Source organism: Miscanthus floridulus, chromosome 16 (genome assembly GCF_019320115.1).
Source record: "Miscanthus floridulus cultivar M001 chromosome 16, ASM1932011v1, whole genome shotgun sequence".
In the NCBI taxonomy this organism is placed as follows: Eukaryota; Viridiplantae; Streptophyta; class Magnoliopsida; order Poales; family Poaceae; genus Miscanthus; species Miscanthus floridulus.
The window spans coordinates 119105491-119131650 of record NC_089595.1 but is presented as its reverse complement, the minus strand read 5'-3'; the positions used below and the strand labels follow the sequence as shown (position 1 = coordinate 119131650).

The 26160-nt window shown below is 45.1% G+C and overlaps 2 protein-coding genes across 3 annotated transcripts; both read right to left on the bottom strand.

Annotated features, from left to right (window-relative positions):
• Positions 1-184: 184 nt before the first annotated feature.
• Positions 185-5519, bottom strand: LOC136512030 (serine/threonine-protein kinase PBL34-like). 2 transcript variants are annotated; one of them, XM_066506038.1, is made up of 7 exons: positions 5102-5519; positions 3585-3605; positions 3267-3499; positions 3046-3181; positions 2195-2331; positions 1971-2094; positions 185-1202 (listed from the first exon to the last, which is right to left on the bottom strand). In XM_066506038.1, exons 1-7 carry the CDS (start codon positions 5274-5276, stop codon positions 676-678), a joined length of 1353 nt encoding a protein of 450 aa, XP_066362135.1. In that variant the 5' UTR covers positions 5277-5519; the 3' UTR covers positions 185-675. The 2 variants fall into 2 exon arrangements, with proteins under 2 accessions (XP_066362135.1, XP_066362136.1); XM_066506039.1 differs by lacking the exon at positions 3585-3605.
• A 2593-nt stretch (positions 5520-8112) lies between these two features.
• On the bottom strand, positions 8113-11881 carry LOC136512033 (cytokinin riboside 5'-monophosphate phosphoribohydrolase LOG-like). Its single transcript, XM_066506040.1, has 7 exons — positions 11421-11881; positions 10493-10590; positions 9828-9862; positions 9641-9739; positions 9470-9540; positions 8608-8751; positions 8113-8473 (listed from the first exon to the last, which is right to left on the bottom strand). The coding sequence occupies exons 1-7, from the start codon at positions 11685-11687 to the stop codon at positions 8378-8380; spliced, it is 810 nt and encodes a 269-aa protein (XP_066362137.1). The 5' UTR covers positions 11688-11881; the 3' UTR covers positions 8113-8377.
• Positions 11882-26160: the final 14279 nt, after the last annotated feature.

Here is a 26160-nt window from a genome sequence, read left to right as displayed (position 1 = left end):
TTCTTGTGTCATGTATGTTGCCTGAATTCAGATGTTGCTGCCGGTGAACATGTTGGTCCAGAATGCAGAGGGGTGAATGGAATGTGCTCAATGTTGCCAGAACGAGAAGGACCTGCCACTGTTGCCACGAGTAAGAGTGAACGAGACACATGAACAGTAACTGGGGCATCATAGCACGGCATAGAGTTGCTTTCGAACACCCTAACATGAACGGTGACGCTTTGCTTACTTGCTTTAACTCATTTCTCCTTAATTCATGTCTAACCCCAAATCCAATGATATACACAGCCACCAATGCTGTGGGGCCAATCTCAAAAAGAGAAAAAGGTGAAGGGAAAGGAAAAGGAAAAACTTTTTTAAATCTAGGGGAGCCAAAATCTTGCCCAGCTGAGCTGAGCTCCACCGTCTCCAGCTTACTAACCACACCATGTACAACTCAAGTTAAGAGCTAGTAGTAACAGCTAAACCTCTGCCACAAGGAATCTAATCTGTCCGCAGATGCAGGTAACTTCCCCATCGATATCACCGTGAAAAGTCTCTTGCCCGGTTGACTATGTCACAAGGTCACAACACAGAAGCAGATCACAGCATCACATCCCTAAATTACCCGCCTCTCCAATTTCCCAATCTTCAGTTCAATCATATGGGGACGATGACAAGTCAATCACCGGAGCTCTACTTGCCATTGGTCCTCGGCATCGGCGACTGCAGATACGGAGAAGGAGAACCATGGCCGTGGCGGCCATGGGAGAGGCTCCTCACCTGCTGCTGTCCGTTCCGAGTTGCAAAGCTGCTGTGCTGGCTCATGCTCCGGCTGCCACTCGGGTAGCCAAACCTTGCAATCTGCTCTGCTTGCAAGGACAGGTACAGGCCGGGTGAAGATGCCACCATGTCTTTGAGGTCAGGGAGAGGCTTGAGGATCTCCACGACCTGGCTCATCAGAGGCCTGGCCTTGGGATCCCGGGCGAGGCAGGCGCGGGCCAGCTGGGTCACCTTGTAAACGCCTTTCAGGGAGATGTTCCCACCAAGTTTAGGGTCCATCAGGCTTTGGAATCCTTGTCTCTGTTTCAGATGGGTCCGAGCCCATTCCACAAGGTTGTGCTCCCCTGCTGGTCGGTTCTTGTCCATTGATCGCCTGCCTGTCATGAGCTCCAGCAGCACCACCCCAAAGCTGTACACGTCGCTCTTGGATGTCAAGTGACCTGGAAATGGTAACTAGTTTAGCAATGCATAGAACAGTACTGAAAACTAGGAAATTCTGTTTATGAATGCAAACTATGCAGTCACTTCAGTATGGCACTCTTCCATTATCTAAAAAAAACTTCAGTATGGTACTCATTTGAATGGTGTTTATTCTATACCAGCATGTGTACAGGTATCCATTCAGTTTGTTAGTTTGAATGGCATCCAACCAAAAATTTTGAAATTCAAAGCAGAGAATTTAATCCAACCCAGTGCCACCTCAGTATCATGCTTCTCTGACCACTTAATATAGCAACAAACTTGACAGCTAGTGCACAACCTAGAGTGCACATGGGAACCATAAATATCTGTAATCACATAATACAAAGATGGTGTGGCATAGTACATGCGATAAATGTGTCGTGCAGATATAACACCTCTGCATACAGACTGCATCTTTCTTGTCAAATCACTACAATGTTTAGTCAAGGACCACCATCTCTATGTTTTAGGAACAATATTTTCAACCTAGATGACTCTGGTGGTAAGCTATAGTTGACATACCAACGGTCACTAACAGCTTTTAATATAGCTGGAGTTTTTTTGTACGAAATTAATATAGCCAGAACAGATATAGATAACACAGTAATTTGCAAATAAGTAGACATCTTGGATATACAAATTTCAGCATATTGCTCAGTAGGATGACATCAATAGTTTGCAAGTTCAAAGTTACCCAACCAACAAATTCAATTATTTTACTAAAAAATGAACAAAGATCACCTTACCTGTCATAACATATTCAGGCGCAGCATACCCATAGGTTCCCATGACTCGCGTTGACACGTGGGTCTTATCACCTATGGGACCATCTCGAGCAAGCCCAAAATCAGAAAGTTTCGCATTGTAGTCCTGGATGGAAAAATATGTTGAACAAAGGACAAGCATGAGGATCTAAAAAAAAGTAAATGTGTTTCATTAAAAAAAGGTAAGGTATAAAGAAGATATATACTGTGTCAAGTAGAACATTGGAAGTTTTGAAATCCCGATAGATCACAGGTCTTTCAGCTTCTTCGTGAAGAAAGGCAAGGCCCCTTGCTGCGCCCAGTGCAATTTTCATTCGAGTGGACCATGGAAGTGGCACTGACTCTATTTAATCATGGTTATTGCACAAAACAACAAGTTAACTGACATCCACCATAAATATAAAAACCAAAATGAATTTCAGTGGATCAAGCATTAAACAGTACCAATATTTGGAGAAATAACACAAAAAGTCGAAAAAAAAGAGTGTGTAACAGCTAACAAGTCACAACCAGCAAACTTCATGGGTCAACACATTTCAAGACCTTCCCCACCAAAAAGAAAAGGAAAAGAAAAGAAAATGCGTTTCAATACCTAGCCAGCAAACTTTTTTGAGTATGATAACCAGCAAACTTCAGGGGTCATGAGCTACCATCATTGTAGCTGGCTGCAGTCACAAAATGATTTTGACAAGAAAGGGGCATATTTTCATCTGAAGTTTGTAGTCTATGACAACTGAGGAAAGAAAAAACTGTAAAAAAATATCATAAAAAGGCATATTATAAGCTCTAGTCTCAGGGTCAAAGATAGCATGATACGTGCTACTCTGTCCAGGTCAATAGATGACAATTTTCTGAAGCAACAAATTTTCAGGTCTAGCGGTGTGATCTGGCCAATTACACGTTCCTCCAGATGGCACTTTGCACAATGCAACCATTTGTAATATAAGTTCTTCCACAATACATTGACTTTTCAAATGACCAATTCAGATAACTCATCGACTTAGGAAGCTAGCAACATATGCTTAAAATAAAGATGTAACAGATGCCAGATGCTTACTCCTGAAGAGATGGTGCTCTAAACTTCCACGGGGCATAAATTCATATACTAACTGCCTCTGGTTATCCTCAAGACAATAACCAATCAATTTCACCAGGTTCGGATGTTTCAGATTTCCTAGAAAGTTGACCTCTGCCTGAGAAAACAAAAGGTCCATTTAAGATTTGAATACAAAGAATGTTAGTTCAAACCTCTATGTATCAAAGACAAGTAAAACATACCACCCACTCTTTGTGCCCTTGCTGCCCATCGCGATTGAGAGTCTTGACAGCAACAGTTAACCCTGTGCCGGGCCTCCCAGGAGCAGTTCTGTTCTCTCCAATCCAACCTTTGTAGACACGGCCAAACCCTCCCTCACCAAGAAGACTCTCAGGACGGAAGTTTCTGGTGGCGATCCTCAATTCATTGAAAGTAAACTTCCGCAATTGGAATGATACCGTCAGCCCATCTGCAACTATAGATGGGGAGTGAAATATTTTCAGAGTTGCTAGGCAATGTCGAAGCAGGAGCTATCTGTTGAACATGTTGGTTCTGGATACCATTATTCTTTCCTCTAGTTTCTGCATCCAAAAACATAAATATTAAACTACGATAATCGGCAAACCTTTGGCAAAATGAACCAAAAGACATAACTTGGACTGACTCAATGGGACTTAAAACAAAATAAGCATACTGTTTTCCAAGCATGAGGCAACAAGCTAAAATAGATGCTTTGTGAAGCTAAACAGAAGGAAATATGCCTTCATTCAGTGTCATTAATGGCTTGAAGCAAAATTATGGTGCCCAGTGCTTCCTACACGTACATTCCAATTAATTCCCAGAAAATGCAGGTCCTAGCATGAGCTCGTGGATAAATGTCACAAAAGTCCAATGTTCCGTTAGTTTTGTACAGCTGCAAATGCACATCATATTTAGCACAAAGCGTAACGTATGAAGAAATCTTGTTATTGCAAATTCTACGAGCATGCCACACATTTACAATTTTAGCAATATATAGTACAAGTTGGCGAAACATAACCAATCAAAGAATAGTTCCCTACTTTCTTGTTCTTTCCATAGAAAATATAAACCTTAGAACAACATTCCAAACCATGCATACATCCCAGAAAAGCAAATCAGCATCGCCCTGCACATGAAACAGTTCCAAACCTACAGCATTGCAAAAAGGCAAGTGAAATAGACACATAGTTCAGCTTGAGCCGCCAAAGCAATAATTTACAGGAGCAGTCCAGCATGCCAGGAATGTGATAAGCACAACATTACCATCCCCTAATAGCACAATCTACGAGGCTTACACCCTAATTCCTCCAACCCAAACACCCAAAAATCACATAGGGATCATTCAACGGCACACATGGGGCACAAACACCCATGAAACACATAGGGATCATTCATCAGACAACAAGACTACAGGACACAGGGCACCCAAACCTGGAGGCCTGGAGCACAATGACCGGGATTCATACACCTCAAAACACTCAAAAACTACTGTGTGCCTGTGTCTAAGCAGTAAGCACACTATGTCACTATCATCGTGTACAGTAAACAGCAGTTCCAATGTTACATTCAGCATTGCAAACAGGTGACAGAAACAGGCCACACCTTCAGCTTGACCATCAAAGCATCAACCAACAGTACGAGACTAGCTTGCCACACATTGCGCACATGCGCAGAGGATGGACAGCTCTAGGCTCTAGCACCACAGATGGCACGTACATGGATCATACACATTGCTAACCTGGGACACAGACACAGAGATGGCATGTATGGATCATACACACACACATTCCTACTTTCTAGGCCGCTGGCACACATACAAAGTATATGGATCATACACATTCGTGTTTTGTCCGTGGCAGAGACACAGATGGCGTGTATGGATCATACACAGCACAACACATTTACCGAGCTCCCAATCCCAAACCCAAAGCTGCCGCGATTCCCTCACACCGAGCGGCAACCGGCAGGCACAAAATCTACAAGCGGCACAAGCATACATACGTCCCCCGAGACACGCTGGCAGAGGAGGAGAGCGTGAGGATCGGAGAGGCATTACCGGAGACAGCACGGGCGGTCGCGGCGGCGGTGTCGACCTTGGCGCGGGCGGAGGAGGAGGAAGAGACGCAGAGGCGGATCCAGCAGGACACCGCGGCGGAACCCTGGCGTCCTCCGGTCCCCCGCTCGCTCCGCGGACTCCCATTCGGCCGGCCCGCCGAGCTCCCGACGCCCATCTCTCCTGCAACCGCTGAGCTCACACCGAGACAAACACGCCACACTGAACCACAGCAGGCACGGAATACTCCGAATCGCGAGGAGTCCGCGGCAGCCGGACAGGAATCGGAATCTCCGGTGCGGGGGAAGCGGCGTGAGGAGGGTGGCAGCCGGCGTGGTGAAGAGGAGAGCGGCAATGGCAGTGGCAGTGGAGAGCGTCGGAATGGAATGGAAGGCACAGGGTGACAGGGAGAGAGAGGAGACAGGGGGGAGACGGGGAGAGGGTGGTGGATGGGGACCCACCGATGTGTTGTGGGGGCGCTAACACAGACAGGCAGGCCGGGTAGGGACCCAGCAGCGTCTGGGCAGGGCTGCCGGAAATCCTACGCATACTGCATTTGCATTTTGGTGTGCGGTAGGGCCCTGCTCCATTGGTGGCGGACTGGCGGCGGTCCTGTTACGGCGACCTCGTCGGCGGCGATGATGACTGGGAGTATTAGTGACGTGGCAGTAGGGAGTCGACCAAAGTGGGTGAACCGGGGGGTGGGGGGGGGGGGGGGGGGGGGGGGGGGGGGGACAAGCTGATGCGATGCTCTTCTAGGACGTGACGGCACATCTTTAGCCTGTTTATTTAGGCTAGTTTGACTTATAAGCCATGGCTGAAAGTATCATTTGCTGGTTTGGTGTGAGAGAAAAATATTGTTCGTTGGCGGATAAGCCATGATTTATAAGCCAAATACGACCAAACGAGCAGGCTGCTTAGGTGTACGTGTACTCCCTCCATCCACAAAAGAATATAATTATAAAAAACGTACCGATCAAACTAGTTCAAGTTTGAATAATTTATTTTAAATAATATTAATATTTATATCTCTAAATAAATTTATTATGAAAATATATTATATAACTAATCTAATGATACTTATTTTGAATCTTGAATGTTAATACCTTTTTATATAAATTCAGTCAAAATTTAAATAGCTTGACTTCTCCAAAAACAAGAATTACATTTTTTTTTCGGAGGAAGTGCAACGTTTCAACTCTGAATAGGAGAGAGTGTCAAGTACTGCACCGTCAAATGCCAGATATATCATTGGAGAAATGGGCACAAACACTAGTACAGAACACAAGCTGTACTCCTGGTTGGGAAACCCCTTCAATCCCGATTTTTCAATAGGAAGTACGAATCCAGAACTAAAGGGCCCCTATAGGTGATGGTGCCACACGAGATGATGGTGCCACACGAGATGATACATCTGAAAATGTGATGGCTGGAGCAGAGCTTAAGGATATACCCTAGGAGGAATCCACTAACTACCAAAAATGTTGTGGCAATAAAGATACGCTTTATTCTCAGTTTACTGGGAAGGCAAAATCTCCATTAACTATGCGAATGAGCCTGTAGTTAGTGGTAGGGTTGTCTAGTATGATACTATCCATCAGGGTTTAAATTCTAGTTGTCGTACCTTTTTCTGGATTTTTTTAAAAAAATTTAAGGTACACGCACACATGCGCGTTTGGTTGTACTGCGTGTTTCCCGTGTACAAGTGTGCGTGGTGTGAGTGTGGAGTGTGTCCGAGTGTGTGCGCCTGCAACCACGTGTGTGCGTGTGTGGTGAGTGTGAAGTGTGCGCGTCCAAATCATACCCAATAAAAAAAACTGTACCCGATAAAAAAAGACCGTCGATTGTTCAAGGCTTTCAACTTCAAGTAAAATTTGCAAAGTTCATGACAGCACTGTTCGTGAAAAGTCTTACTGTGCTGGGTTGGAACCTGAACCGGAGCAGTCCAACAAGCAAGCTCTTGGTGCAGAAAACCATGAAGGCTTAAGAAATTTGCCATGCATGCCAGCAGTTGACAAAGGGATTGAAGATTGACACTTTCAAAATTTATGAGTTGAATTCTATCACCAAAATATTCTATTTTTTTAAAGAAATTTCACTGAAAGATTTTGTCTCTATCAAAAATTGGAGTGACTGATCCTCGAGTGTACAGTACACATTACAATGGCGGCCTCCAACCGAAGCATTTGCAGACAGAACTAGGCAATCGGCTTTATCGCATTCAACTTGGTCTGCTCGATTTATTGGTCTGGCAACTGCTCATTTTCTTGATTGAGCGAATTAAATGCTTACAAACGTTTCGAATTTAGAATTCGCGCAAAGATTTTGGATTTGTGTCTGTCACAGCGTGCCATCTTCCTGGGCCAGACGCGTTGAAGCAAAAACAGGCCCAATTTCTTAACCTCGTGGGTCACAGTCACAGGCCTCTCAGGCCCAGAAGAGTTGTGGGTGGCACATTTTCCTGGTTTCAGAAAAATGGGCTAGCCATTTTCCTGCTTAAGAGAAATGTGTGGGGACAAATGAAGAAAAAATGCTTTACACATGAGTTTGGGCTTCTAGAAACACTTGGAAAGTTAGGAATTTTGGGCAGATAATAATGCTTTGTCTGAGGATAATACAAGAGCATACTACCAATCACGCATATTGATTATTATTATTACGGTACCTGGCAAGCTCAAAGAGGCACATGATCAATCATGCGTGTGCAAATACAAGCGCAATCACAGCTGGAGCTCGTTAGAAACCGTTGCGCCCAATCAGGATGGAAATGGACACGCACGGCACGCAGCATAACTAACACCACGTGCAATACAAAATTCAGCAAAGACCCAAACACCATGGAGACGCATCAGGTACGACTTGCTAATACCTGGCTATAGCTTCGACGACAATAATTAATAAGTATATAAATAATAATGTATGTACTATATATATATATATATATATATATATATATATATATATATATATATATATATATATATATTTCTTCCAGGATCAAAATAAGATGTCTACAGCACTAGTGACTGGACTCCTTGCTAATACTCATCATTCTAGAAAAGCAAGATCTACGGCACTGGACTGCTAATCATGATGCTATGCTAATACGCCACCAAAACGCCAGCACATAGAATAGAGGTCGCCAGCACAGCACGCTGGTGTCCCCTTGATTCCTTCCAAGAATTACCCTTTGGTTAGACTTAGAAGATGAACAAAATATTTGTGGCAGGCTGATATGACGCAGCAGGGCAGGGTGAGGCTGGAAGGTGAGATGGATCATCAGGATGAGGTGATCCCAGACTCCAGCTCAGGAACCAAGCTGTTGGGCTTCTGCTCCTCCCAGACCAAGCCGATGTCATACTCCGGGACATAGTCCTGGCCAAAAACAAAACCGATTGAACTGAACAATCAGTGAACTAATAAGCAGTTTCATATTATCACTCTAGGAAGTAGGAACGTTGGATATAAACAAGAGCGATATATGTAGCTAGCTAGGGGTTGGGTCAAACCTCCAACTTCATAACTAGCTCCTTGGCTGTTGGGGCTGAGATGATGATGCGCCTCGCTGCCTCCGTGATGAAGCCTTCGTTGACAGCCAAGTCGATGAAAGACAGAAGAGGGTCATAGAATCCGTCAACGTTCAGAAGGCCAACCTGGTGATGACGAGATTTTCAAGAAATTACATGAAAGCAGTAGTAATATTGGACATGATTGGTGAATGATCCATCATATACCAGCAGAATCGTATCTGATGATATCACCACATGAATAAATAGCAACTTTGCGTGGGGGCCATTGAGCTCATAATAGAGACGGATAAGGGATACAAGAGAGAAGCATAGACTTGACCGTTCTAATCCTCCCACAACCCCACCCATTTTGTATCTCACTAGCCAATTATTTAGCATACAGAAGACCAAACATTGCCTTGTGCATGCAACACGTCATACAGTATTAAGATCCATCATTCCATTAGCCGTGTGGGAATATTCATAAACTATGATGAATATCTTATTAGAGTGCGATATAAAAGATGGAGAACGCAGATCGCATGCCCTAGGTCTCGACAATATTCCGATGCAGTGACGTCCACAACATGTTGACTAAACTATCGTTTCAATAATTTGATGGCTAGCTGTGGCGGTAAGGATGAAACCCTTTTAGTCACATGTGAACAAAGCAAGATGGGAGCATCAGATCACAACGGCTCTAACGACATTTTAGTAAACAAATCTGCACTTATGACACCTACGAAAGCAAAATGTGTCGACACAACACATACAAACAAGTGGATTGCCTCCAGATGAGTAACAATGGATGAATTTTATTCTAGAAGCACCTAGAATGGACGTAAGAAGGTTCGGACTTTACCGGCTTCTTGTGGATCCCCAGTTGTGCCCAAGTGATGATCTCAAGCAACTCCTCTAGAGTTCCATAGCCACCTGCCAGTTCAATGGAAGGGAAAACAATTACACACGCATAATCAGTTTTTCTGAAATGTTAACTAGAGAATAAAATTGGGTAGGACTAGTATATATATACCTGGTAAGGCAACAAAAGCATCGGCAAACCGAGCCATCTCAGCCTTCCTCTCGTGCATGCCAGAAACGGCTCTAACTTCGCCAACAGGTTCTCCAGTACCTGCAAATCCAGCAATAGAACACAGTAGTTAATTAAAGTGTAATGGACTAGTAGCAACAAAGTACATATGTAGGCTTTTGGACTAAACTCACCTCTCTGGGCATCAGTGATTTTGGAATGATCCTGCCAAAGAGAAGAGGGGAAACAGAAAAGGCTCGTTAATTTCTGGCAAAAGAGGTCAAACAAGTACAGGAGCAAGCAGCTGATCCTTTTCCGTGTAAAGAAACTAAGCCCGGACAGACAGAAACTAAGCCCGGACAGACACTTGAAATGGGCTAGACCGCTAGAGAGACGGTGTGCAATAATTTGACTCCACAACGAGAGGGGCAAAGAGCCGGCTTGCATGCAGCCGAGCACCCTACCCGCCCATTTGGAGCATGGAACCAACTAGCCTTTCGAAAAGAAGAGCGAAAAGTTGCTTCCACTTCGGTGAAACGAATGCAATCGGCATGGCTTGCCCCCTGCTCCCCCAACGGGCAATGGAGCGCCCAGACGACCCCAACAGCTGGCTGACCGACGAAATAAAGCTGGCATTTCTGCAGCCAAGGCTGCCGTTTTGGTGCAGTGAGTTGGTGCCTGGAAACAAAGCGCCCAGACGGGCAGACCCCAGGACCAGAGAGCGCCATGGCATGCAAAGACCACCACAAAAGCACCAACCAAACAAGAACGGCAATGGCGGGATAGCCGGATAGGAAGGGGAGGGGAGAGAGATGAGAGATGGCGATGGCGATGGCGATGGCGATGGATACTAACCCCATGACATGGCGACCTCCGGCGTGTACTGCGTGGGAGACCGATCCCATGAGGCCGATGGAGCCCCCGCCGTAGACCAGGTCTATGCCCCGCTCCACCTGCACGGCCATTGCATTGCATTGCATTGAATTCATGGTGAAACAGAAGGAAAACGCAATCATCATCAGGAAGAAACAAAGCTCGCTCTACTGCTTGCCTAGTCAATTCGTTCACGTCCATCGAAGAAACAAGACGAAATTGAACCGTGGTGCAGGCAAGCGATGCAAATGCAATGCATGAGGGGAGCCATGGAGAAATTTGTGCGCTCGGGCAAGCAAGCGATGCCAGGGCCACCACAGGGTGATGACGCGAAGCACAAGCCCCAAGGGGAGACGGGAAAGGAAAGGAAATGCAGATGGCAAGGCGTCGCACTGGCTGTCGGTCTCGTCATTGTGGAGCAGCGATTTTCCTAGCTAGTACTAGTATAGCTGCAGGCTTGCTAGCGCGTGAATCGGCGGGGTGGTGGGATGCAACGCTGCTGCACGATTCCATCACCCCACACAGGCAGGCAGGCAGGCAGGCAGGCAGGCAGGCAGCTCATGATGAACAGGCAAGGCCAAGTAGTAGTCGATGACATGAGGCCACGACGTCGATGATGCTCTCACGCACACACAGCTCATCCTCATCGACGAGACTCCCAAATTAACAAGTACAATAAGCTCTAACATGCATATTAAAGAGAGGAACAAATCGTGCGCCTCCAAGCACATCGCAAAGAAATCGATAGGCGAATGGAAGCGCAACACCCTCCCACCCTCCCATGGAACTGAACACAACGGGAGCTAGTGAAACACCGCAAAACATGGCTGCGTTCGTTCTAGTACTGCTAGTACACGAGGAGGAGAAGTGGTGTGGATCATGCACGGCACGGGATGGGCGTACTACGTACCAGCTGGTTGCCGAGTTCGATGGCCGCGTCCTGGTAGCTGGGCTTCTTCCCCTTTGCGCTGCCGCAGTACACGCAGATCCGCCGGAAGCGGGACCGGCGCTCCGCCCCGCCGCCGCCGTTGCCCGACTCGGTCGCCACCTCCACGCCCGCCGCGGCGGTCCCGGAGGCGGTGGTGGTGGACGCCGCCGCCGAGGCCGCGAGGCCAGCGATGACCGGAGCCGGCGCGGGCGTCTCCGATGCGACGGCAACCGCCGTGGCTGGCGTCATGGCGACGGGACGCGCAGCGAGCGACTACTAGCTACTAGCTAGGTCCCAGTAGCGATCTGCTGCTCCCGATCGACCGGTGCTGGTGGCGGTAGCGGCGGGTTGTCGGAGAGACTAGGGAGAGATTGGACCGGGAGGCGATGCGCGACGCGAGTCGGCGGTTGAGAGAGAGAGAGAGAGAGGGAGCAGTGGCTGCGGCCTGCGGCGGCCGTTGCTGCGTGGTGCCTGCAGGAGGGAGAGGGAGTCGCGAGGGGCGCCGGGAGGACACTGGCACGTCTCCCCTCCTCCGATTTATAGGCGTGCCGTGCCGTTGGCCCCGCACGCCTTTTTGCTTTGGGTGGGCTTGCCTTGCGGTTGCCTAGGGTTGCTTCTCCTTTGCTTGGTCCGCGGGACCCACACGCTTGTCCTATTTTCTTTTTTGTTTCCTTCTTTTTGTGCGTGCGTGTGTTTCATTCTTCAACCACAGCAGCATGTTTCATGGCTTGACGAGGATGGTTCGAATTTGGATTATTGAGGACTGTGTGAACGTCCTTCAATGTAGGAGGAGTTTTCTTTTATATTAGTTGACATGTGCGATGAATCAAATAAACATAATGGTATAGATTTTTTTTATTTTCCATGTTTATTATATATAAGTACTACTAGTTCCTTTCAAAAAAAAAATATAAGTACTAGTACAAAAGATTTAGCAATACGGGCCAAGAGTTTAGTTACTACTCACTCCGTTCTAATTTATAGGTAGATCGTTTTGTCTCTTCTACATACACAATTTTTATTATATATATCATGACAAAGATATACTGCCGCATTGGAAAAGCTACGTACCTGGAGTATGAAAGACAAAACGTAGTGTCACACGGTCCATAGACTATTTTTTGCCTTATAACATAGACTATTTTTTGCCTTATAATTTGTACACATGGTCCATTTGTGGTTTGTGAACTAGGTAAAGACACAAATGATGCGGCGAGGCATTTTCGCAGAACTGACAAAGACACAAATGATGTGGTTTGTTTTTTCATAGGCTATTTTCATTTAGGTTGATTTATTCAGGGACCGAGCGGCAGGGAGTATAATCTTGTGATGCAGTCATTAATTTCCATGGGATTAAGTGACATGGAGCGAGACTGAACTCAAAGGCAGGGCAGGTCAATCGATGGGCTGCCATGTGAGGAATCGGAGTTGGGGGTAGGCAGCAAGAATTGGGGATAGTTCAGATGAATGATTGGAATTAGGAAATTAGGGTTCATACGAATTGTTCATGCCCTCTTCTCACTACTCTTTCCTCTCATATAGTCTATCGCCTACTTGCTCCAGGATGGGCCGGCATAGCGGACACTGGGCTTCGGGTCGAAGCGGAGGCAGCTGTGGGATGGACCTAGCTGCCTGCTGACATGCCATTGTCGTTGCTGAAAAGTGCAGTACAGTCGATCATCCCAACGATGGTACGTACTGCTGCTCGATCAAGCTAGAGGCCAATTGCATGCACGCAACGCGATTAACATCCAGAGATTATAGTAGCACAGCACGTAATAAATAAACAAACTCTGTCCGAAGCAACTTGGTCGTGTTCGCTTACGCTGAAATTTGGCTTACGCTGATGTCTATACTGAAATATTGTAAAAGAAAAACTTTGTTGCATGGCTGTGAACGACGTCGGCCGTTACGAGCGAATGAGCCAGTAACGGCAATGATCCTGATGCTGTCCAGTGTCCACCAAAGAAAGGAAATGCCTGAATCCGGCCCAGCCGAAAAAGACGGACCTTGCGGGGGAGCACGAGGGCTCCTCTGCCCCTATGCATGCATGCGCACATTAGTTAATTACTTAATCATATAATTATGCATGCACACTAGGGTTATTTTAGCCGTAAATAAATAAGTGAACTCAAGTCAATTACTGTTCCAAACTTTAACTGCACGTCGTCACTTGTGTGTTCAAGTGTTGCCTTTACACAGTAGTATAATATATATGTTTTATAGTACATTTATAAGCGATACGAGTATATATATTTTTCTTGAAAACTGGTGTCACGAGACTAGTACGCATTTGTTACATAGTGGACAATATATACTGTAATTAAAAATAGAAAAAATTTGAAATCTATATAGCTGACTACTGATAAGCTCAGAGATCGATCGAGCAAGATTAGCATCTGCATCTTAGTATATATATAGTACGTACTCCTCCTCCTCTATGGCTGTACTTTCTCATTGTCCCATTATCATCAATCAGTTCGAATTGAAGCTACTCATACTTTTGAGCCGCCCTGACCCGGATGGGAGGTGGTTAGTCCAGTCAATGCAATGTCGTGCAAGATCAGGATTCAATCATACATCATGGTTAATTAATTATAAAAATAAAATTCAGATCGGCTGGGGTACGGTGGCTGGTATAACTCCGGCACCCCATTTCTTTTCTTCTTTACTAGTAGAAGATAAAATATAATAAAAACCCTCTGCTAGCTGCTTCTCCAGACGAAACCAACGCCTACTTGCTAAGCGCTTGCTTGTTGGAGTTTCCTGCTCGATCAGGTGTTGTTGGCCTGGTGTTGGTCATCCATCGTCCCCGTACCCCATCCCCATCCCCATCCCCTGACCAACTCCCAAGAGTTGGGAGTCTGTCTCAGTCCAATGCAACTCAACTGCTGCCACTTGCCTTATCATACTCCACGCCGACCTTCCCCAACTTGGCGATTCATCAGCAGGTTCAGTTCCTCCCCCTGAACCCTGAACCAAACAAAATCATGCTCACGGTCCCGGCTACATATATATACTCCCACCATCCACAAAACGATACAACCTAACTATGTATGAAATTATTCACGTAGGTCAAATTAGTTCAGATTTAATCAAGTTTATAGTAAATAGTATTAGCGTTTATGTCTCTATATGGAAATATATTCTAGGGGCATAACGAATCTAATGATACTTATTTTGTATCATGAATGTTAGTACTTTTTTTTATATAAATTTAGTCGAAATTTAAACTCGAGAATTTTATTCTTTTGTGCACAGATGGAGTACTCAACATGCTACCTAGTGCTAGTGGGCTAAGCCTCCTTTGGAACAGAAAGACCCAATCCACGGGTTTCCCCCAACCTTTTCCATGAGCAACCCCCTTGGCTCCGGGCCAAACTAGCCCGACATTATTTGGAAGACCTCGTGGAAGGGCCGAGCGACCCGACCCACGTGATATCTCCGGGGCAATGCTTCCCCATCGTCTGTTAGGGTTCAGGTGTGGCTTCCTCAATCGGCGTGTATAGACGCTCGCAAGTTGCAATGACCAACACGCCACCGCCCTAGGAAGCACCGCCGCTGTTGTCTTCACCTCCAAATAGCTAACAGGGGAATGCCATTCTAGGAAACAATTGTCCACTGAAATCCCTGGTGCGGGGCGTCTCTTCGCTGGGCTAGCCCAGTTCTGCTTCCAAAGGAGGCATGAGTTAACCAACAATGTTTACCATAGTAGAGTAGCATATACAATGTAAAAGTTTAGTTTTCTGGTTCACGATGACGACTAGGCCTCCTAAGGCCAGTTAAGTTGTTTGGAACCCAGGATGAGTGCTTGCATTTTTTTGGCTAATTATTCTTCATCAGCAGGCGACGTGCCTCTTGAAAATGATGCACGTGGAGTTTAATTTGGCATCGCCACAAAGGTACACAACTGTCTATGTGTGGGGAGCGGTGAGCTCGCGCCGTGGCAACGCCCTAATAAATTGCTCTTGCATTATGTGATCTTGGCTTGGAATTTAGAACTCAAGTGCGAAATTCTTGTACGAAGATTCTAAGATGCAAGGACACACATTCCGTGTATATACGTACTCCCTCCTGTCCCGAGAAGAATGTAATTCTAGGTTTCAGACAAGGTAAACTTTTCTAAGTTTGGGTAAGTTCATAGGAAAAACTATCAACAGTTTCTGTTTTTAATTAGATTTACTATAAAGTATATTCTAGAATTAATCTAATGATATCTATTTAGTGTTATAAATGTTAATAACTTATTGCATAGATTTGGTTAAATTGAAACTCGTTTGACTCCTGAGTTGTATTTTTTTTTTTTTTGACCGAGGGAGTATAGTTGAGTGGCGCGTCGACAAAATTGAAGTGCAAGAGAGACAGTGAGGGAGAGGGAGAAGAAGTAGTTGGTCCGGTAAATAAAGCAGACGTACGTACTTGACATCATCACCATCACAAGTAGAGGTAGTGAACGAACGAAAACGGATCCGTGTTCACATCGACGTAGTAGGAGTAGGAGTAGGAGTAGGAGTGTACTCCATGTACAAGTGAGGTTGGCACTTGGAAGGTGGTATTTTTAACCAACACGGATTGGCCGAATCAGACAAGGTACGGTCGCTGTCAGTATCGGCCTACTCTATCAGTGAAGGAGCTGATGAGCACGCACGTTCTGGAGTATACTCCGTATACTAGTTGCCAGTTGCTGCTGCTTCGTAGCAGCATGCATTGGCAATGCTTCTAGTCTAGCCGACCCGGCCTGGCAGTAGCTAGCAGCTCGCGATAATATAATGAGCACGAGATTACATGTTTATTACCTCATGCATGGCCTCATGCTAATAATAACAATAATCATTCGCCACCTTACATAACTTCTCCCCCTCTCTTTTTTTTCTTTTGTGCGACGAAGCTTACATCTCTCTTTTTTGTTTGCTTGTTGCAGGTTACGACTGTCTCTGTTCTAAAAATGATGTAATTCTAGCTAGATTTGTAGTATCTACTAAAACTATCCAAAAGAAAATTTACAGTAGTTCTAAATTCCAAGTCAATTTATTTTTTTCTACATGCATAGATTTTGTTATATGGCTAGATATAGTACATCGTATGTAAACATATATTAAAAACTAGTACGAATCTAGGAAAACCAAAACAACTTAAATTTTGAACGTAGGGACTAGAAGGTAGTATTAAAATTGCCTAAATTGAAGAAATAAAAAGAACTATGTGGCAAATTTGTGAAACTAACGTTGAAAATGACAAATATCCCAAGTCTACTCTTAAGCATGGCAAATAACCAATTTTCTCTAAACCTACTCAGGCTAACGCTTCCATTGCTTGCTTGCTTACTAGTAGGTCGCCAAATAGTGCTGTAATGTAGTACTCGTCTGTCCGACGAAGAAAGATCTTATAGCATTCAGTATTTCTGAGAAAAACACATCATAATACTGTGTTTGACACTGTATTTGAGCTGTTGAGGGAGCAATGGTTATCACTATCCACTCTAGTACTTTCGAGGGGTAATTTACTTGATCGCTGAACTAACAGCTGATCAAGTTGTTGATGAATTTCGTTGCTGTAGAGGAGAAGTCTGTAGGGAGGGAAACTTGTGCGTGCGGTTTCGTCTCAACGACTCTCCTCTTGCGATTGCGATAAGACAGACAGAAATGAAAACTCTATCTTGCAGGACTTATTACTGCTGCGGCTGATTTGTTGTGAGAGAAAACATTATTTTATGATTGCAAAAATAGAATTGATTCTGACTTATAAGCTCTGAGCGAACAGAGCCGAAGACGATGTTGATGGCTCCGAAAGCACACTACTAGTAGTCAACAAGCAAGTCGTCCAAGCAAACAGCTAGCGTGGGCGAATTACTTTTTAATTAATTAGCATATTCGCATATACTGATTCAACAATGCTATCTGCATCTACTGTACATACTCCCTCGGTCCCATGTTTTTTTTTGGAACAAGTCGGATTTTCTTAATTTTGGCTGGTTTTATTGAAGAAATGCTATCAACATTTTTGTCTCCTAGCTAATAAGATTATATAGTACAAAAATATATCACAGAATTAGTCTAATAACCATATACTAGTAGATGCACCTTTTTATATAAAGTTGGCGAAATCTAAAATCATTTAGCTGACCTCTTATTCTTAAAAATGAGGAGGACTCGTAGTGAACACGGTGATGGTCGTGTACCGTACTAGCTGATTACGACATGTATGGTGGAGAAATCTCCATTGCATAAATAATTAGCTAGCTACAGTATATCACTATATATATTAAGCTGGAATGGAGGAGCACGTGCTAGCGTACTCCTCCTAGTCGTAGAGCAAGCAGAGAGCAGAGAGAATGATGTGTGCCTTGTGCTTGCTCGTCTGGTGTGTTTTTTTGCAATCAAATTCTGTTAGTTTTGACCATATATATATATATATATATATATATATATATATATATATAATATTAATCTTATGATGTCTAATAAGTATCATTATATTGATCATGAAGAAACTTTTATAATAAATTTATTTATTGATAAAAATATTGATACTTTTTTTAAAAAAATAACTAGTTCTTTTTTTTAGAAAAAAATGATTCAAGGAGAAACATGCTGTGCGTCTGTTGTTGAGTTCTATGCTCTAGAACTAGTTGTTAGTTCATAATAGTTTGGTTAGATTCTATAGACCAGTGAACTAACAACTAGTTAGAGCTTTGGCCAAACTTTAGCCCACCCTTTAGTCCTCCTATTTAGATCCTCGTGCTTCAAGGACTAAAGTTTAACTAACTAATTGTTAGTCCAAGAGATCCAACTAAGACCTCATTTCACCGCTTCCTCCCAACCAAACAGCGTCAATAATGGACGATGATGAGTGAGGTAGCAGTAGTAATAGAAGTAGTACGAGGACTGGAGATCAGAAGTAGTAGGATGATGGATTTGGCTGGCTTGCTGCTTTTTTTTTTCCTAGCCGAAGCGGTGTTTTTTTTTTAAAAAAAATCAGCTGCTACAGCTCAATGCAAATTTAATGCCAGCCGAACACGCTGGAAGTGAAGCGAAGCGATTGATCCAAAACACTCCCACCCTAGTACGTACCACCGGCAGGCGACCTTGCTCCATTGCTCATCAGCCCCCAAGCAAGCTCCGTAAGTCCGTAGCCATACGTGGCACCAGCACAAGCATATTGCTGCCTCCTCTTCCTTCCTCGTCTGGTCTCGTGCTGCACCTTTACCTGCACCTGCACGCCTCTTCAGCGCCCGTCCAAATGACTCGGAGCAGAAGAAAAAGGTCCCAAAAATGGAAATGGGTGACGCGGTCCAAATCTCTGGAAAAAAGTGTATTTTGGCAACAAAGGAGACGGTACAAAGGCCGGGCCCATGTTGTAGGCCATAAGGCCCGGTACTTCATCGAATATGAGTAACGACTAACGGCCCACTTGCAAAGCAAAGAACAAACAGAGAACCAGCCCAACAATATCTCTGTCGACCTTCGCTTTTCCCAGACCCGGGGGCCACTACCCAACCTTGTTATGTAATCCCTCCGCGTCCTATAATTACGGCCCATGTCGGTTCTCTCTCCCTCTATCTCTCTCAAAAAAAAAAAAAACTCGTTTTATATGTCAAAAACCGTGGGGGGGATCCCCGCCCATCTAGTATTTTACGAGTCATTTTTTTCTAATTTGGCTAACTTTACTATATATATTTATATATATATACACACACACACACACACACTATTAGTACTATTTATGTAGATTAACAGTGGGATATATTAGTACCAAACACATGATTACGAGCTGTTCGTGCAATATGGCCCACAAATTTACCTTTCTATTCTAGCTTGTGCAATATGGCTCACAAATTTAGCATTCTATTCTAGCATGTGCAGTCAAGCAGAATTGCGTAAGAACTAACAATTTTGCGAAGCCCAATCTTTGTGATGGCAAATAGCCAATTCTCTCCATGTACTCAGGGGCAAACCTAGGAGAAAATTTGACTGGAGGCACATTAACGTTGAAATCTCAGGCTAACCTTACATTTCTTATTGTGTGAGATCTTTAGTATTCACTTGTGTGGGGGGCACCAATGGTGACAACTAGTCTAAAATCACTGACAACAATTTTTGAGTGGCGGCCCGTGCCTTCACCCAGTACTACCTAGGTCCGCCCCTGCATGTACTGCTTATTCTATCGTTATGTTCGTTTCGTTAAAAAGTACTATTGAAGTAGTGCTGAAGAATAAGGCATAAATATTAGCATAAAAAGATATGAAGACACTATGCACGTTCTATCATATCCATAATCCATAAATTTTGAAAACAGAAACACAAGATGCAGCGACCACGTAACTTATACAGCATAAACAACAAGGAAGTTGTTCGGCCTTGTTCACTTTGCAAATTTTTTTTTTTGAACCTGATGAATAGTACCACTTTCGTCTTATTTGGCAAATATTGTCCAATCGTGGACCAACTAGGCTCAAAAGATTCATCTCGTGATTTCCAACTAAACTGTGTAATTAGTTATTTTTTTTACCTACATTTAATACTCCATGCAAGCGGCTAAAAATTGATGTGATGGAGAGAGAGTGAAAAAACTTAGAATTTGGATGGCATCTAAACAAGGCCCCAATCTTGATGCTCTTGCACATGCAAAGCCACAGGAATGCAAAGGGACAGATGCATTTGCAGCTCCAAGACATGTCAATGGTGCTCCAGCTGGAAACAAAATCGTTATTTCATTTAACAAAGCACACCTAGATTACAAACGTTTGGAATGAAAACCAATTTTGGTACATCTGAAAGAAAATCATCAATACTCCTATATAGAAAAAACACCTGCAGATGGCAATTGCACCTAACCTGAAGAGAGATTTCGAAGACAACGAAACTGACTGTTCATACACGAAAGTATGTTCAGCTACCCAACAATCCGAAGTGACTACAACAAAGCTAAATTACATTTGATCAAATTCCAAGATAGTAGTAAACATCATTTCACGTCTTCTCTTTTAGTTGGCATGCAGCAACACCAATCACACCTTGATTTTAGGTCCAAGGACTTTGTGTATGTGTAATAACTAGTATCGTTGCGCGCGCATTCGCGCGCTCGTGGTCAAGTAATGGTAGACATACGAGAATAAACATATATACCAATATATCTTATATGTTATTGCTGGTACCAGTCTTAGGTTCATTGGTCCATTAGTATAAGGAGCGCGTCCGTTCTAGAAAGCGCGTGGACTTTGTTGTCAAGTAGCTAAATAACGTGGTTTTACACCTGGTATTTTTTTTGACTATTTGATAAATGGAATAATCTCGATATCCATATGACAAAGAATAGATGTGACTCGAAGACATAATATTTGGTGATGGCACATTACAATGATATATAATAGATTGACATAACACACATGTTACATCAGAGAAAACAGAACATATATAAGCTGCTCAGAGCATGGCCACATTCTTTTTCGACTTAGAACAAATTCTATATCTTGTGCGTGACTACAATAACCTTTAGTTTACAGTCTTCAAAGGGCTGGAAGAGGCCTTCAGGCTATCCACAATGTCAGTCACAGATGGCCACTGAGATCATCAAACCAAGCTTGCTCAAAGTCAATTTTGGTACGGACAGCATAAATAAAAGCTCATTTGAGCGCCTGCTACATGCTGCAAGGTGAAAAGCTAAAGTAGAAAACTGAGAGGAAACTATGAATAAAACTACAGTGTACATCTAGTAACTATAGCACTCTATCTAAAATGTACTGCCTCATCTAGGTACCAAGCTGGCTAGGTACACACCAAGCTGCCTAGGTACACACCTGAACTGGAGATTGGAATCACCAAACTTGCTTGGATCATCAGACAGTCATTGGATTAATATCACAGTTCACTCAAATCTGACTAAATTTTGGTATAAGTAACATATGTGAGCTTATCATTTCATCTATTTCATTTATATAGAGATAGGATTATTGTCCAAAAAACCACCATAGTCCAAGCATCCTGTTACAGGAAGTTCTCACTGAACTGAAGCTTCTGTTGGCCATCATAAGTGTTTCAACAGGTGTGGAAGTGCATTGAGCTGGGTAACTGGACAGAACTGCTATGAGCAATATAAAATAATATCCTAGAATAGAAAAAATAGCAACATCGGTTGAATAAAATTAAGAGACGAGCTTAAAAAGTGAAACAACATATAAAAAACGAGCAGATAAATGTCTTAAGCAGAACAATGAAGGAAAAATGGTATACCATTTGTTCATGTAGTACACAGGTAGCATGTATGGAAATACTGACTGACCTTCTAAAAGAAGTGGTAATCGCAGAGGTTAACAAAGGTTTTTCCATCGCTGCCCTATTTCATTAATTTTCTCACAATCGTTGAGGCCATGAAAAGCCCCTGAAGTGACTTGAGCAAAATAATTGTCTCATCCATGTCCCATATGTAACTTTGATGACATCCATTTTGCTCGTATTAAAAGACCAGACAGCTGTAATCCAAAATTACAGGCAACTACCTAAAATCACATGAATTTTATTTAGCATATAATGAAAACAAGGCCCCTCAGTGTGGGGGATATACCCCCGGGTACCACAAGGTGGTACATGGGCCGCACCATCCGAGGTGGCCCGGCCCGTAAGATCAAGGCGTACACATCAAGATTACAAGTTGTACTAGATATTGTAATAGTACCAAATTGGATACTTTACTTGTAACCTTGTCTCTTCGGAGTATATAAGGAGAGACAAGGGTCCCCTAGAGGACAGGTTAATCTGGATACATCTCAATACAATACACCAAAGACACAGGACGTAGGGTATTACGTCGATCAGACGGCCCGAACCTGTCTAAATCGCTGTCTCTGCGCCTTGTGTCACCATCTGGTTCCAGATCACACGCATCCTACCGATAATCTACCACCACGGGCACCCCCCTCGGTGGACTGCCGACCATATTTCGTCGACAGTGGCGCGCCAGGTAGGGGACCCCTTTAGGAGTTGTGCGCGCTGATCTTCCAGCGAATCAGATGGGAATCTTCAATATCAACGGCATGTTCTCGACGACGATCTCGTACATCCAGTCGCTCACATAAGCCGATCGTCGGGAAGGTGCCCCTACGCAAGCAGGCATACGAGCATCGTTCGATCTCGGGCGGGTGTACTGAGAAACCTGCTCGTGGCGGAATCCATCTATGACAGCGTTCGCTGACGACCGAGACAGCACCCTTCATCAACCCGACCTGCTATCGGCTGACCGCGGCAGCACCCTTCGTCAAAATCAACATTGTATTCCCGCTGGGATCAATCTACGGCACGGAGTCTTCTCTCCCGTGTGTTTTCCTGTTCCGTGGTGAATAATCGGCTACTTGGCATTAAGTCGAAAGCAGAGTCAAGTTCTGATCAGATCAGATCGGATTGGCTACTCGGCGTTAAGACCACACGAAGCCACATGTTGCAGGGCTGAGCAGAATCGATCGATTTGTTGCGCACATGAATCAACCCGGGAGACAGGGCTGCTATCGCAACTACGACGAAACCAAATCTGGCAGCAACGTACAACTACCAAAATCAAGCACTCGTCCTGACGTATAAAAAACAAGGACAGTTTGGAATTTTGGCAAATAGGAAGATCTACGTACAGCAACATGCAAGATGCAAGATCACGATGACGATCTTTTGTTGTGCTACATCATCAGCAAGCTAATTGCGTACATGGACAGGAAGATGCATGCACCCTAGACACGCGCCCGCCGCCGGAGCTTTAAGGAAGTAGTGCATGGACACAGGAGCATAAGGCCGAGTACCGTGCCCGTGGTACAGCCGTCGAGTGAGCCGAGCGGTACTTTCCAGCCGCTAAGCGAACCGTCAGAGTCATCATGCGAGCTACATCATCAAGCGAGCCGCGTTGAGCCGTGTCGAGCCGCTGAGGGAGCCACGTCGAGCCAAGCGAGCCGCTGATCGAGCCGCGTCGAGCCACGTCAAGCCCCGCCGAGTCGCTGAACACGCCGAGCTCCGACCACGTCGACTATGGACCACGTCGACCACGTCCTGAGCGGCTCCGCCGAGCTCCGACCACGTCGACCGCGACCACGTCGACCACGTCCCAAGCAGCTCCGCCGAGCTCCGACCACGTCGACCGCGACCACGTCGACCACGTCCCGAGCAGCTTCGCCGAGCTCTGACCACCTCGACCACAAGACTATGTCGCAATGATGATCGCCGCGAAGAACGGCGCTACGACAATCGCGACCACAGTCATGACGACAGGTCGAAAAGCTCGAGGACCGGACAACTTCATCGCCAACGACACGTCAAGCCATCTCTCGAACATCGCAACACGTCGACTACACCCACCGGTCGTCAATAAAGCTAAGTATTATTTTTAATTGAAAATTTCTTCGATCATCATACACCTCCGCCGACCACCCTTAGGGTGCGCTCCGCGTTGAATTTTCTCCATACATACAATCCAAAACATGTATAAGTTTTTACAACGGTTCGCCGATATGTTTTCCTTCCTGCTTGAGAATCCCAGAGCCGGCACTGTCTCCGGCTCCACCCCACGAGTGCATGAGAGTCCGCCCTCTGCGCTACGGGTAGTCGGCAGTCGCTCCCTGGTAACACTGGCACTCTACGCGCGGCAGCGTTCCGTACCTCGCGCTACGAGATGTTGGTCAGCCCAGGGCTGGCGCATTCTTCAGGACAGGTTAATACATCGCGCTACGCCACTACATAACAAAAGGGCTAAAAACAGCTAATGTTATTTTTCGAATATTACACCAAGTATAATTCATTGCCAACCGAACACCAAGTGTTTACTTCACCTCCTATAGAGAGGTCAATATATTTCGTACATCATCATGTACTACCGCTCTCCGTGTTTATTTTTCAGGAACATAGTTCGGTCAGCGAGCTCATGCTTCAGGGTTCGCCAAGACCACTACGGTGCTCGAGGACTCTAGCCAGACCATGCTCGTGCTCGGGGACTCTGGCCAGACCACGCTCGTGCTCGGGGACTCGCCAGACCACTCCGTGCTCTGGGACTTCTCGCCAGACCACTCCGCGCTCGGGGACTCGCCAGACCACTCCGTGCTCGGGATTCTACAACAATAGCAAAAGCAACAGTCTATCATGTAGATCACCACGTCGGATTCCCAAGACGGCGCCCTGTCTCCACGGGACAACCAGATCCGATCTAAAGCCCAAGTATCAAAATGAGAGCACAAGTTGGACTACAACGCCGTCTCCATCTCCAAACACGGCATCGACACGGAATTTCCAAGTCAAGGTTTCGTCGATCAAGACGTTCCTCTTATTACGAGCAAACAGGAAGCAAGCAGGGCCAATGCATATATGGATATATGCATGCATCGTATACGGGTATATGCAGGTGAACGTCATGCCCATGCAAGGAAACAAGGAGCCACCGTACTATGTACAGAACCATGCAACCAAGGAAGCATATATGTGGTATACAGGGCCATGCATCAATGGAGTGCGTATACATGTATATGTCACCGTTTGTTGCATAGCATCTGATACTTCGTACAAGTCCAAGTTAGATCACCACACAAGCCAACGACGACGACGAGTACTCCAGCAGCGGCAAAGGCTTTTCCTACTGCTCCTACACCATCACCGATCGCGAGCTCCGCCGAGCTACGACCACGTCGACCACGGACCACATCCAGAGCAGCTCCACCGAGCTCCGACCACTAGACCACGTCGCAATGATGATCGCCGCGAAGAACGGCGCTACGACAACCGCGACCACCATCAGGACGATAGGTCCGAAAGCTCGAGGACCGGACAACTTTATCGCCATCGACCAGATTTCTATTCAAAGATGAGTACACTTCTAATATTTATATTTAATACAATTTTCATTACGACGTTTCTCCACAACATCCTCGTCATGATTATTCTTCAAATAACGTTTGTTCATGTATACCATCTTAAAGATACATACATCTATACTTAATGCAAATCCTCGATCAGTCATGTTGACGCTCGATGCCTCCAGAGACGGCCCTGTCTCCGGCTCCTCCCTACACGTGCACGAGCGTCTGCCCTCTGCGTCATGGGTGGTCGGCAGCGGCTCCTTAGCGACGCTTTGTTCTTCCTACACGTGCACGGGCTCCGCGCCCCGCGTTATGGTTAACGGGCTAGCTAGGGCTGGAGACTCAGCTACATACTAACTGGTCGGACGGTTTATATTAAGTATAAACACAAACTTCATATTAACACTGATGTTTACAAAGCACCAACTGCTTTATCACATCATGCTCATTTACAAATGACTGCTGAGCGTCATATGCTATTTCTTCACCGCTGATTTTTTCTTCATAATTTATTATTTTGTACATCATGTACTATCATTCTACATATTTATATTGCAGTAATTTCGAGCTATGCTTGGGGACTTCGTCGCTCGCTTCTTGACCTACGCTCGGGGACTGCCTCGATCACTCTCCGACCACGGCTCGGGGACTTCATCGCTCGCTCCTCGACCTGTGCTCGGGGACTGCCTCGATCACTCTCCGACCATGGCTCGGGGACTTCGTCGCTCGCTCCTTGACCTGTGCTCGGGGACTGCCTCGATCACTCTCCGACCATGGCTCGGGGACTTCGTCGCTCGCTCCTCGACCTGTGCTCGGGGACTGCCTCGACCACTCTCCGACCACGGCTCGGGGACTTTGCGTCTCGACTACATGTGACTGGCAACTCGCATACAGTTGGGATAT